This window comes from Microplitis demolitor, chromosome 5, assembly GCF_026212275.2.
Source record: "Microplitis demolitor isolate Queensland-Clemson2020A chromosome 5, iyMicDemo2.1a, whole genome shotgun sequence".
NCBI classification, from domain to species: domain Eukaryota; kingdom Metazoa; phylum Arthropoda; class Insecta; order Hymenoptera; family Braconidae; genus Microplitis; species Microplitis demolitor.
In genome coordinates this window covers 19,690,247-19,705,654 of record NC_068549.1, presented here as the reverse complement: position 1 = coordinate 19,705,654, position 15,408 = coordinate 19,690,247, and the positions used below count along the sequence as shown (strand labels likewise).

At 25.3% G+C, this 15,408-nt stretch overlaps 1 protein-coding gene across 2 annotated transcripts; it reads right to left on the bottom strand.

Moving 5' to 3' along the window:
- Window positions 1-1,912: 1,912 nt before the first annotated feature.
- On the bottom strand, window positions 1,913-14,239 carry LOC103579500 (cyclin-dependent kinase 14). Of its 2 annotated transcripts, none has more exons than XM_008560918.2 (8): window positions 13,904-14,239; window positions 13,308-13,543; window positions 12,787-12,876; window positions 10,726-10,854; window positions 9,428-9,624; window positions 8,965-9,344; window positions 7,226-7,770; window positions 1,913-6,076 (listed from the first exon to the last, which is right to left on the bottom strand). In XM_008560918.2, the coding sequence occupies exons 2-8, from the start codon at window positions 13,354-13,356 to the stop codon at window positions 5,985-5,987; spliced, it is 1,482 nt and encodes a 493-aa protein (XP_008559140.1). In that variant the 5' UTR covers window positions 13,357-13,543; window positions 13,904-14,239; the 3' UTR covers window positions 1,913-5,984. The 2 variants fall into 2 exon arrangements, with proteins under 2 accessions (XP_008559140.1, XP_008559139.1); XM_008560917.2 differs by having other exon boundaries at window positions 1,914-6,076; window positions 9,428-9,663.
- Window positions 14,240-15,408: the final 1,169 nt, after the last annotated feature.

Here is a 15,408-nt window from a genome sequence, read left to right as displayed (position 1 = left end):
AATATTTATTGTTTTCAAAAAAATAAAAAAATTAATGAGCGTGTACGTGGTAGCAGCCCTCGCGTGTTTTTTTTTAATTTTTTAAATATTTATCTATAATATTTTGCCGCCATTTTATTTTGACTAACAATTTTTAATTTTTCTTCAATTTCTAATAAGTTATTTTTTGAATATTTAAATTTACCGCGCAAGTAATAAGAATAATTAATAAAATATTGATGAAAATAAAAAATTTCGAGTATACTTTTCAGTCTAATTAATATAATTATTGACACAAATAAATTTTAATAAAATTATTAAATTTCAATTTTGAAATTTCGCGCCACTGGCACTACTGCGCGTTGCTGTATTCAACGTTCGAATTTCTGCTAAGTGGGGGAGTCGAATTATTGCAAAATCGATTGTTTTGTATCAACTGGTGGTCCAATAGCAGCAGTCAGTATCATCGACGACGCCAGTAGTAGTCCAGATCCTTCTTTACGTTTAAATTGAAACACAGTATTGCAGTTAATTCGCGGAATTATCTATTAAATTTATTGCTCATAGTAATTGTTTAATTAAAATGTCCAGTGTTTGTAAAATTCAAATTGTGCAAAGTGTCTGTGGTGTTGTTAAGTGTTGAGTGTTCAGTGCTAATGTAAAGTGTTGCAAATTGCTGATGCTGATAACTTCCAAGTTCCTGAGCAAAATCATCTGGCATCGTCTGGTGGAAAATAGCAGTTAAGTGACGTTTTTTAGCTGCAATACACATGGAGCAATTTAATTCAAATCTCCAAGTGTATTAGGATACCCTTCTGCATATTATTTCCCCACCAAGGTTTGTTTGAACACTCAAGTGTTTTTTTTTAAATTTTTTGAATATTTTTCTATCATATTCTACCGCCATTTTATTTTGACGTACGATTTTAAGTTTTCTCCAATTTCTATTAATTTATTTTTCAAAAATTTAAATTTACCGCGTAAGTAATGAGAATAATTAATGAGGATGCATTCCGAAATGCACCTTCACAATCACACAAATTATCAGATGTCTACTGACTTCAGTATCACAAGTTAGTAGACATGAAACAATATTCAGATTTTTTTTGTTTAACAAATCAATTACAAAAGAAAAAGAATTAAAATATGCAGTACTTGGAAAAAAACTTCAAAAATTGTCTATCAAAAACTTTTAAAAAATTTTTTGTATATTTTTAAAATTTTATTTTACTTACAACTAATTTACTTATGAAAATTGAAAAATTGTCTGATATCTGCTACTATCACTATCATAATTTAAAATTATTTGAATTCCATGATTCTTTTATTTATTTGTGTTTTTAAAATCTTCATAAATTTTTGAACTATTCGTAAATTTTAATTTTTTTTTTAAATTTCAAAATTATTGATAAGCTTTCAAATACTTTATGAAAAATAAAAAAAAAAAAAATGATCAATTAAAATTTTTCGAAATAAATTTAAATCATACACGAATGTATAAAATTATTACTCTCGATTAGTTTAGTGAAATCGAGTAAAAATAAAATATTTGAATTTTAAATCGAGTATTAAAATTCCGTTTGAACATTTCGCGCCTTTATAAAAATTTAAAAATAAAAAAAGTTCATAAATAAAAAACACTCAACCAAGAAATAAATTCATTGTATTAATCGATACAGTCTAATTGACAATAAGATATATGCATATATATATATATATATATATATATATTTAATGAACAATATGTTAACTTACATAATAAAAAAAAGGAAGAAATAAAAAATGAAGTCATTTTTATTTTTTTTTTAAATATTTGTTTGTTCATTAAAAATTTAAATTACATCTAATAAAATGTAAATAAAAAGATAAGGAGAGATCATACATTACATGATTTTTTTTTTTTTGAAAAATGAATTCTTCTCCATTTGATAAAAATGCATATTGATTAGTCGATGCTAAACTATTTAATATTACCATCAATAATAAAAATAAAAAATAATAATAATAAATGGTGTTCTATTTACACGCTATCGTAATAAGTATATATATATATTTTTTTTTATAAAGAATAAAAAAATCAAAAACTATTTTATTTAATAGTCAGTTTTCAATTGCATAGTGGATGTGAGCAAAAAAAATCATTTCCGCGATATATTTAATAGGTGCAGAAAAATAATATAAAAGTTTATATTTATATATATACATATATATTAGAGTAACCCAAAAAAACTGAATTTTTTTTTCGAGGCTCATATGGGAATTTGTTAAATATTTTTTCAAAACTTTCATAAATCAGGTCGATAAAAAATTTTAAGAGGTCACTCACAAATTTTGAAAATTCAAAAAATGATTTAAATTCGGAATTTTTTCTATATCGTGGCAGAATTATTTTCTATCTGTAAAATAATGAATATGCCAAAAATTTAAATAATTGAACGTCGCTCAAGATCTTTGAATGTCCGAGTGGTCTTTCGGACATTTTCGAGCGACCCTTGAATATTAATATTAAAGCATTTCAATTTTTTCACCATTAATTTATACCATAATTAATAAAAATATAACCCGAGACATAAAAAAAATTAATTACTTCCATACTTTTTATTTTTTAATTCAAATTTAAAATTTTTTGAATACTAAAATTTTATTGTTTAAGATGGTCTAGTATTTTTTCGGTTAAGCAAAAGTTATATTTTAGTAAAATGATAATTGCACTGTAAAAAATTTAGAGAGTGAACACGGAGTAAATGTGGAGCAGATAACTGTTTATTTATTTAATACCTCGGAGAAAAATTTACTCCAAGCGGAGTTTATTTTAATATTAAAACTTCGAGTAGGAGTAAATAAAATCAAAATCACTCTGATGAAAAAGCAAACTCCCTATTTACTCCGTATACGGAATAATTTTTTTTAAACTCCGGAACTCCGAGTGATGGAGTAAATTTGAATTTGAATAAAATCCTAATTCACTTCCGATTTTTACAGTGTAATAAAAAAAATCCCAAAATTAATTCAAAGTATTAGTTATCTATTGCGAGTAAATATTCAAAATTTTTTAACGACGTTTAAAAATCAATATTTTGAGTAAAACTTCCGCATGCTATTGATTTTACACAAAATATTTCCTTCACAAAAAAAAATATCCGAATTTCAATCATTTTAAAAATTTCCAAATTTTTCGAGTGATCCCCAAATTTTTATTGACCTGATTTTTGGAGTATTTCGAAAATTTTTTAAACCAAAAAATTTTCAAATGAGACTCAAAAAAAAGTAGTCAGTTTTTTCGAGTCACCCCAATATATATATATAAAAATCTACTAATTACGATATTGATTTAATAATTAATTACTAATAATGATAAAAATAATAAATCTAATTACGTCTAGCTGAAATATTTTAAATTTCCAGATTTGTAGCGTCGGTTCATTGATAAATTTATCTACCCACGTTTAAAACTAATAAATATATTATTCAATTATTATTATTATCATTTTTAAATTAATTAATTTATTTATTTATAATATCACCTAGGCAACTATTACTAGTTTACCGATAATATTAATCAATATGATATTTATTTGTTAATTGTCTTTATTTAAATCCATTTATTTATTTATTTAATTAATTAATTAATTAATTACGTAATAATAATAATATTTATCGAGCACCATTGGCCTATTTAATTAATCACTTATAATTTTATAAAAATTAAACTACTATTAATTTATAAAATTATTAATTCAAATAACACTCGCTGATTAATTTATACATATATATGTATATCTCAACGATTAAACCGTCGATACATTTATTATTATTATTTTTATCTCTTACTTATAAAGAATACATTTTATCTATTTTATTATTCTATTTATTACATAATAAATAATGGTCTAGTTTTTAACCATTTGATTGTTATTGTTTTTGTTTTAATTATTATTATTATTGTAATTTATATTTACGTAGTTGTATGTTTGTGTGTTAAATATTTAAAAATGACCGAACATAAAATTTTTAGTAAAGAAGTAATAAATTGTGAACACAATTATTATTTTATGTTAATTTAACCAGAGTTCCGAGCGCTACAAATCTTACGTGACTTTATTTTATTTATTTTAAAAAATTTTAATTACCGATATTGTTAATCTACGTCATTAATTGCTATATCAAACCGGCGTTATTGATTAATAACTTGGTGAGAACCCTAAACGGTGGCATGATATTTCCTGTGTAAAAAAAAATCGTTATAAAAAAATTCCAAAAAAGTTTGGCGTTGAAAATAAATTCCATGGATTTAAATTTTTAGAGGCTTTTGTAATTTTTATGGTAAAAAAAAATTTCTCTAGAATTTTATATAAAAGAATTTTGAGTCAAAAAGAACGTTTTTAAGTGTAAAAAAAAATTTGTTTTTTAAACTTCAAAAATTGAGAACATTCTGAACTTTAAGTTGAACCTTTTTGGAAATTTAAAATGATAGCGGGGAAAATTTTTATTTAGTAGACTTTTCTTGTGGAGTTTTTTTTTTGAAATTTTTTAAGCAAAATTAATTTGAATTAATAATTTTCTGAGTTAATAATTTTATAAAAAGTTCATAATTATTTTCTATCACTCATTTTTTGGATTATTTTCGAGCAAGGCCCAACTGCATTTGTACCAAAAAAAAAAAAATCTATCATTTAAAATTCTACCATAACAAAAGTCTCCCAATTAAAAACTCAATGATGTTTAAATCACTACCAAAATATAACTCTACTAAACAAAATACTACAGTATTAAAATTCGATAATTTTTTTAGTGTAGAGATTTAAAATAGTAGTAGTTTGAAAATTATAGAGTTTTTAATTAGAAAACTTTTTAAATGGTAGATTTTTTTCGGTTCAAATGAAGCTGTACCCAAGTTTAAAAAAAAAAGAAAACTGACCGTCCCAAGAAATTCAAATAAAAGCCAAAAAATGTTCATGTATTTTCAACTAATTTTTATTTTTTTTTTTTGCTTCATATCTGAATAATTCTGGTAAGAGTCGTCATGTTCAAAATTCCTAATTAATTCCTTTTATTTTCAATCTTCTTCAAACCCAAAAAATTGTCAATCCAAATTATTTTTGCTCAAAAAAAAAATCCCTTAGAAAAAGCCTACAGCAGTTGAAAATTTTTCAGTTCCAAAAATGTTCAACTTAAAGTTCAGAATCTTTTTAATTTTTGAATCCACTACAAAAATTTTTTGAACGAATTTTTTTTACACGGGTGATGCCATCCCCATTTTTAGAAATATGTTTCAAAAACTTTTTTTTTTTATTCAAAATTCGCTGATATAAAATCCTAGATAACTTTTTTTTTGACTATCAAATTACAAAATTTCAAAGAAATTTTTACTTGAAGTTCTACTCTGTCTCAAGTTTAGAAGTTCCATAGATTTTAATTTTTGGAATTTTTTTGCAATGAACTTTTTTTAACACAGGATTGTAATGGATATTTTTTTTTCGTTTATTCAAAACATTTTATTTATTTATTTTTTTTAAATTTTTTGATTTATTCAGTCTAATAGCTAGTACTTGGACGAAGTGCGAGGATGGGTTGTGCGTGCTCTTGCTTTCTACAACGTGTATATTATATATATTTATATATATATATATAACTTTCAAATGTATCATACATTTCACTCCGACTAATTTTTTATTTTTTCTCATATTAATCTTAACGTAATATTTCCTCTTGCTCATTTAGATTACATTTTATTAATCAACTAATTGATAATGTATTAATAGAAAATAATAATTATAATAATAATAATTGAAAGAGAAGAAATAGTGAAGATAATCTCGATTGCTATTTAATTATATCAGATAGAATTAAAAGTAAACAGTTAATTGTCAAGATAATTAAATTAATAATTTTTGTTTTTTTTTTTTTTTTTTTTTTAATTTCAATTCGGTTGGTTTATTATTTTAGCACTTTTTTTCTCTTATTAGATTTAGTAATTATATTGTTTTAGTAATCTATCCTCGACCTCAAGTTTTGAGTGCCGTATGACGTGAGTCCATGTACGTATCTCCGGTTTCTGTATGAAGATAAATTCCCTCTACGGAGAATATCGATACCTCTGTAAATATTTTAATTTTATTAATTAATTTTATTATTTTTAGTTTCTCATAGTTTTTTAATGGGAATAAAAAAAATTGTAATGAACAAATTATGAAATTAGTAAAAGAAAAATATGATCCTGGAGTTAGGACAATTAATAATTTTTGATTTTTTTTTTTTTAAATATTTTAATTCAATTTAAAAAAAAAAAAATTAAAAATGCACATGTAGAGAATTAAAAAAACTACAAGTGCAATTTTTCAAAATTTGTCGTTTTTAAAAAATTCAAAAATTATAAGACGTCAATTAATTTCAGTATCATAAAAATATGATCCTGAACTTAGTAAACAATTAATAATTTTTGATTACTTTTTTAAACCATAAATTTGAAAAAAATAAAAAAAATAAAAAATGCACATGTAGAAAATGAAAAAAACTAAAGGTGCAATTTTTTAAAATATTTTTTTTGTAAATTTATCGTCTAAAAAAAAAATTCAAAAATTATTAGACGTCAGTTAATTTGAGTATCATAAAAAAATTTGATAAAGACATCTCTGATTATAAATTCCGATAGAAAACGATCAATTCCAATTACAAGTCAGTGAGATTTCAATCGCGTTTAATTGGACCAATCGGAACTCTTATGAGTCGCTCCAAGTTCCAATCAGAGTTTTTAATTAGGGATAGTCAGTGAAGAATTAAAACAATTCTCAATGTTTATTTTTAGAAAATAAACCAATTAAGTTAAAATAAAAACCCGGCTTTTTTTCTACCAACAGTCGCAGTCAAAAGTGCGCGAAAAATTTATTTTGAATAAAAATCAACAAATTCCTTAATATCAATGACGTTTCAAAAATTTGTCTTCTGTTTTTAAATTTGCCGCCTTAATTTTAAATTGCAAAAGTTGTATTATACAGTTTTTTTTTTATATAATGCTATCAGTAAATTATTTTATTGACATTCAGTTGTACGGATTCCGAATTAAAGTGAATAAAAGAGAGTAAATTTGCAGAGGAATAATTTAATAGTAAAAGATATCCTACAAAAGTGTTTAAATTACGTAATACCTTAAGTCAACAGTAAACAGTTTAAGCGTCAGAAATTGCTTGAATAATCTATAGATATATAGTGATAAATAAAACCATAAAGTTGTACATAAGCTACTTACCATCCGGCAATTCGTATAATTTCCTAGGTAAAGAAGAGAAGTACGGATGTCTAAGTGCTTCTTCAGCATCTACTCGTTCGTCTGGATTAAGTTGTAATAGTGAGGATGCCATAATATCCCCTTGAGCGACATCGTAAAGTTTCGGAAAAGATAGACCGAGTTTACGAATTGGATAAAATGCTAGTCGATGAGGTTTATAGCCGGGTAGTCGCGTAACTCCTGGCCATGTTTCTTCTGTCGGCGTTCCCAATATTTTGAATATTTTATCAAGTTGATCATAGGTACATCGCACACCCGGAAATGTCGGTACACCTGTGAGCATCTCAACAAATATACATCCCACGCCCCACATATCCAGTGAAGTTGAATATTCTGTTGAGCCTAAAAGTACATCCGGTGGCCTGTACCACAATGTCACGACTTCGTGCGAATATGTATGAGATGGAACAGACTTTGCTCTCGCTAATCCAAAATCCGCGAGTTTTAATTCTCCTAATTCACTAATTAAAAGATTCTGAGGCTTTACATCACGATGTAACACTTTTCTGAAATTTAAAAAATTTTAATAAATTATATGTAGGGGAGGATTTAAAGGCAATAGAAAAAATTTTAAACCGCTGTTGAAAAAAAATTTAGTTTTTTGCGGGAAAAATGGGGACCCTAAAAAATTAAAAAAGAAATTTCTCGGTATTATAAAACAAAAGTTAAAATTTTTCGACGGACTGAATTTTTTTCAAAACTTAACTACTGACTTAAAATTTTTTATTTTTAATTTCAAAAATCTTTTTAAAAAAGCAATAAATTATCGCTTAAAGTAATAGATCAAAAAATTGTTTTCATTTTAATGATTCTGAAGTTAGCAGACAATTAAAAATTTTCGGATTTTTTTTTTTTTCAACAAATCAATTGCAAAAAAAAATGTACATGTAGAAAATTAAAAAAACTATGGGTACAATTTTTAAAAATATTTTTTTTATATAATTAGTAGATGCCGGCTAATTTCAGTGTCATAATATTTTAAATTTAATTATCGAAATATATCTGAAGTAATTTAACACTGGGGTTTCTTTTTTTTTATTGTAAATCGATAATAAAAAAATTCCAATTGATTTCATAATTTTTTTTTATAATGATCCTAATTAGCCAACGTCCAATAATTTTTGGAATTTATTTAAAACAATAAATTATAAAAAAAAAAAATATTAAAAAAAATTGCACTTGTAGTTTTTAAAATTTTCTACATGTACATTTTTTTGTAATTAATTTAAAAAAAAAAATACAAAAAGTTTTGATTAAAATTCCTGTTTTCTAACTTTAGGATAATTTTTTACAAAAAAAAAATTTTTCGAAAACGGTGAAAAAAAATTCAAAATAATGCTCAGTTATATCAACAAAAGTGATTTTTAAATGTTTAAAAAATTCATAAACTTTTGGGGGCACCCCCACCCCGTTTTGTCTTCCTCCCCTATATCATCATTTTGCAGTAATTAGGTCGACTACACTTTCAAGCATACATTTTTTATTTATGTCAGTGTACTATACATAATTAAAAAACTGTCCCACTAAAAAAAAAAATCTTTATTTAAAAAATTTTTTGTGCAAATAAAATGGCAATAAATTAAAACAAATAAAATATACTGTCATAAATCTTGAATATATAATTTATCATTCGACATGCAACTCGTGATTGCTTTTTAAAATAAATCGTATTGTTAATAAATTTAAAAGATGGTATTTACCTGCGATGACAATAAGCTAGTCCACGCAAAAGCTGGAAGAGAAAGAGTCTGACGTTTCGTGGATCCAAGCCACCGCTGCCGTACTTGGCCATATACTGGGAGAGATCAGTGTGAACGTACTCGAATACAAAAGTGAGTGTTTCTCGGGTATGAATGATATCATGTAGCGTAACTATATTACTGTGCTTAAGCTCTTTTAATAAACTCGCCTCCCGAATGGCAGTAAATGGAGCGCCTTCTTCCTCCTGTAGTCTTATTTCTTTTAACGCGACAACTTGCTCTGCGAGATGACTGTAGCCCTTGAATACAGTCGCGTAAGAACCCTCACCCAACTGTTCTAGTTTTATGTATCCCTCAGATTTACCAAAAGGTGAGTCACCCTAAATGGTAAATGAAATTTAAATATACAATTTATTTAAATAGTTAATTAACAAAATTAATTAGTGGTTAATAGAATGCGTACTCCAAATGCTGAAAATCTTTTGGTTCGACGAGGCCCTGGATCGGGACCGAGAAAAACTTCCGACTTTGGTCGAGGTGGTCGACGTGGTCTTAAAATAACTCGTGCTTCTTCTCGTATATCCTCATCTAGAAGCTTAGAATCACTGGACACTGATAGCTGCCGGTGAACTCTGTCATGATCACCAACCCCTGACCATTCTGAGACATGTGATATAGACGATGAAGTAATTGATTTTGCTAAAGACAATTACAAAGTTTAATATTATGATGATTATTATTAACTACTCGTGGAAATTTTTAATATTTTGTCTAAATTTCGGATGACCTAAGTCTTGAACTTGATGCTTGCAATATAATTTTAATATTTAAAGTATCAAGTTCCTGGTTCTGATCAGAAATACTAAATTTTTAAATTAGAACTTCGAGTAGAACTTTTTTTGGATTTTTGTAATTTTGATAGCAAAAAAAAAGTTTAACTGAGACTTTTTATGAGCGAATTTTGAATAAAAAAGAAAAAGTTTTTAAAATATATTTTTTGAAATGGGGAAGACATTACCCATGTAAAAAAAAGTTCGTTCCAAAAATGTTGAGAGTAAACTTCAAAAATTGGGAAGATTTTAAACTAAAAAAGTTAAGAATTTTATTAGAATTTTTTGGGAAGATTAGTTTTTTTGAATTGTTCAAAATAGTCCCAAAAATTAGTGATTAGAACTAATTATGAATTTATTGTCAATTCAAATTATTCTCGCTTAAAAAATTTAAAAAAAAAAAAAATAGAAACTCGCAAGAAAAGTCCACACGAGTTGAAAATTTTTCACGCTTAATTATTTTAAAGTGTCAAAAAAGTTAAAAATTGTCTAAATTTTGGAAATTCACTGTCAAAAAAATTTTTAGACCGAATTCTTTTTACACAGGAAGAATTTTCACGGAGCTATAAAAATTTATGATAAAATTTCCAAGACAGAGTATAGAAAAAAACGTAATATTTCAAAATTTTGAAAATGTCATCAAAGAATTTCTTCATAATTTTTTTGGATCATTAATTAAGGAACGTCTACCAAAAATAATTTGTAAATTTTCAGTTACATACAAATACTTGTAGTATTTCTGAGTCTCATAAGCGGAACGTTAATGATAAACTTTATTTTTATGACAGACAAGTCAAGGAAATGATTCAATTTTACAAATAAAGTGATACAAAAGTTTCATTGATGACGATGTAAAACTAACAAAGTTATATATCACTAATAAGTCACCTATGACGTAAGATAAATAATAAAAAAAAGTAAATAAACTTACCGTAACGACGGTCTTTGTCACCAGAAACGTTACCATTTCGCTCCAAACGATCCAAAAATTCTTCCGAAAATCCATTGTACGGAAGCGGCCCTCTATTGGCTACATCGTCAGCCTCTTCTTTTGATATTGCTGTTAAATTATTGTTTATTTCATTGATTTATTCGTCTCCGTAACAAAAATAATAAACAACAACAATGACAATAATAATAGTAATATTTAAAAATAATATTTTATTTTAATACAAAAATTTTGAAAAATTAATTTATAAATAAATAGATTAATAATTCACTAATGCTTAGTTTACTCATTATGAATAAGATGAAATTTTCTATTAATTTGGTCATATGATTTCTGTTTAAAAGTATCATTATTTTACGGCTCATAATAAGACAATAAAAAAATTAATTTTTTTTTAAAGGGATAGACACTGTGAAATTTAAAAAAAAAAATTTTTTTTTATTAAATCAAAGTTTATATATTCAAAAATATGTATCTAGAGTATTATATGAAAATTCGGAATATTTTTCGAGTTATAGTCATTTTTGTGACAGCGCGTCAACTGACCGTTGCATTGACCAAAAACTTGAAACGCGTTTTTCTCAAAAATACTTTTTTTTGAACTAGTGGCATCTGTAATTTGCATAAATATGAACCGATTCGCAACTTTATTTTAATCGTATTCGTCTATTCAGTGGCTAAAGTCGCACATAGGGATTTTGATAATTTTGATTGTTAAGATTTTTTAAGGCTGTTTGAATTCAAAAAAACGTAAAAATTTTTAATATGTCGCCATTTTTTTTCAAATCCAAATTTTCAAAATCCCCTATGTGCAATGATAACCACATGCATACAGATTACAACGCGACTTGGTTTTTTTGTTTCAGATAATCCGTTATTGAGTTAGAGATGATAACGTGGTGAAGGAAATTTTTGTGGTACTCCACAAAAATGTTTATAACTATATAATAGCATGATATTTTTTAATAAAAATTTGGGAGAATTATGTTCAATGTATAATTTATAAAAAAAAAAAAACCCGATCCCCAAATTCTTTTATCCCAGTCAAAAAAATTCTCGAAAATCACCTATTTTTTCGATCCTCACAGTAGCTATCCCCCTTAAATAAAACGAATTACAGAAAAAATTTTTTAAAAATTGCAGATCAAAAATTTTCAAAATCTATTCGTGAATATTCGCAAAATTTTATTTTTCTTACGAGTAATTTATTTTGAAAAACTAAAAAATTAATGTCTGATAAATAATAATGTCTGATAATTAATGTCTGAATTTTTTCTTTATGAAGTTTTGTTATAATTTTCATTTTTATGTTAATATGGCTGTTGTTTTTTCAATACTTATATCTGTATAAGAGTTTAAGCTCAGTGTTGTTACTGATCCAAAAACTATGATTCTGTAGTCGACGTCTAATAATTTTTGGAATTTATTCAAAAAAATTATTCAAAGAAATTGCACTTATAGTTTATTTAATTTTTTACATGTGCATATTTTTAGTTTTTTTTTTTTGTCACCGATTTGTTGAAAAAAAAATCCGAAAATTGTTAATTATCTCCGAACTTCAGGATCATAAATTAGCCACCAGCTAATAACTTTTATATTTTTTAAAAAATGATAAATTATTAAAAAAAATATATTTTTAAAAATTGCATTTATAGTTGATTTAATTTTTTACATGTGCATACTTTTATTTTTTTTTGTTTTTGTTATTAATTTTGAAAAAAAAATTAAAAAAATACTGACTCAATTTCTAGGTCATCAAAAACTATGAGTGTGAATGTAGTTGCCAATGGGAAATTTTTTAAATTTTAGAATAAAAGAATGTAAGTACAGTAAAAATTAAAAAAATGCATACTTAGAAAAATACAAGATCCATACGTACATTTTTTTAAATTTCCGTATTATTAATTAATTTATTTATTTATTGCAAGTTTATAAATTGTCTCATGTATGCTACATTCACACTCATCAAAAACTGTGTATTTATATTAAAATACCCTATCATTATCTTTGGCTATTAAGTCTAGTAAAAAAATAAATACATACACAATCTACCAAAACTATGGCTAAGGCGTTTTTTTAATTTCTGTACCCTGCTGAGTGCACCATTTTTTTTATCTCTCATTGTCACTGTACCTGTAACAAAAACAAATAAATAAATTAATTATTACCCTACATAAATTAATAAAACATGTGTATGATAATTTTTTATGACGACACAAGCTGACAACTGCATCATTAAAAAAAAATAAATGTCATTATTTATTATTGCCATTTCTCAATGAATTTTTAAAAATTTTTTGATGATCCTGGTTAGCAGACAATTGACAATTTTCGAATTTTTTTTTTTTAACGTCAATTACCAAAAAAAAACTAAAAAAATGCACATGTAGAAAATTAAATAAACTATATGTGCAATTTTTCAAAATATTTTTTTTTTATAATTTATCATTTTTTAAAAATCCAAAAATTATTAAACGTCTCCTAACTTCAGTATCGTTACTTTTTTTTCTTCTGATAAATAATTATTTTAAAATACATATATATTTTAATTAACAAAAACTTACCACCCTCTTTACCCTTAGACGTTGCTGATCCCTTGTCTTGACAGTACATTATTACTCATTCACTAGGACACATGACATATGGGCGGTGACACCAGAACAAGTCAGTCCGTCTGTAATCCTTGTGTTACTTTTTAAACACAGGATTATACTTTTTATTATTATTATTATATATATATATATGTATATATATTATTTTTTTTTATCATATAATTTTATCTAACACAGCGCACTAGCATCTAAACAAACAAAAACAATAACTTGCACATTTGAATTCGTAATATTTAAAAATTTAAATTAAAATTTTTTTATCACAATTATTATTTCAAATTAAAAATAATAATTTATTATTCATATAAATGACGGTCTCTTTTTTAAATATTTATTTTATCAACTAGAATTAGCACAGCCTACACAGTGATTGTTAATTAAATAATTATTTAAAACTATTATTGCATTTATTTTTAAATTTATAAAAAAAAAAAAAAACTAAAAACTTTTTAAGAAAGAAGTTAATTATTGAGACAACGACCGGATGTCTTTATGAATATGTTATTGGCAAAAAGAAAAAATATATGATAAAAAAAAAACACACACACACTTGGTTTATCGTCAACTTGGTTTAAAGTAAAGCATCAAGATATACAACTGGATTTTTTATTGGCTCAGTCTTTTCCTACAGTTTACCGGACTGTGAATTTAATCTGTAATGATCTTAAGTTTCTACTTGCGTGGTATACAAATGGTCAAGCTTCACATTATTTGTTTATAAAGGCTATTAATTATTGTATTTGTTTAATTGTTTTTTTTTTGGCTCCACGGAAGCCGAGAGAGAGAGAGAGAGAAATAGTTGAATTGTACAGATGTAAATCACTGGTGTGTATGCACTAGTATAAGGTATGAGCTACGATCAATTATGATTGGATAAATGACGTTAGAGAGAAGACTGAATGATCCATGAATAAGAGTACTGAGGTTTTTATCATACATTGCCATCTAGCGGGTTTTATTTTTTTGTTAGTGTTTTAAGATTTTTAAATTTCGCGCGCTTTCATTTACTGACCACTTGATGATAAAGGAGACTTTTTTTTTAATTTTTATTTACCCTGACAACAAGACTTCTGGTCAGAAAGTTGATGTCAATTGGTTGCGATCAAGTTGATGACAACTTTCAGGTTTTGTAAATGTTGACTACAATTTGTTACCACCATGATAGTCGAGTTGGTGACAAGCTGACGATAACCAACTGCTCTGTTAGCAAAAGTTTTTTTAAATTTTTCATCAAATGGCCGTCCTTAACTTTTGAAGTTAATTTGGATTGTAATTCGAGTAGTAAATTAATTTTAAATTGTACCCTGATTAAAAACTCCGTGTATTTCGTGTGTTGATTTGACAGTAGCCTTAGCTTCATGTGTCATTTCCTTTTATTCAAATAAGTAATTTTTTGAATATTAAGAACTATTTATTTTGGTTTAAATAAATACTTCTATGAATGAATTGTTGATGTATAATAAAACAGCTTACAAAAATAGAAAGAGGAAATCATTAAAATAATCATAAATTTTGTATAAAAAAATACTAAGAGAAGTATTTAAAAAACTAAAACCACTTCTTTGACCGTTTCTTTATTACTTCTTATTCCCACACATTAAATTTCGTCAAAATGTGTATCGAGACCGGAAATAATATTTTTTAATTGTCCATTTCAAGCATCACCTTTTTTAAAAATAATTATTGAAAAGAATTTAAAAAAATTCGGATTCTTTTCAATAAATAAAATTCTTTGGTTTGTATATATAGATACACAGTTTGAATGGAGTGACCGTTTCTCAATTCTTTTCAATCAGTATTTTTAACCAGGGCATTGCTTCGAATAGATAAATTTTAGTATAGAGATACGTCGAGTAATTATATTTTTTACTACATATACACTAATAGAAGAATTTATTTTAACCAAATAAGATTTATTAATAGTTAATAAATGGCTAATTTAAATAGGAAATTACATATGAAGCTAATTAAGTAAGGTTATGACAAATAATTTATAGTTTAGTTTAAGTTTATTTTTTTAAAGAAAATAATACGCAAAGTAATTAATTTTAAA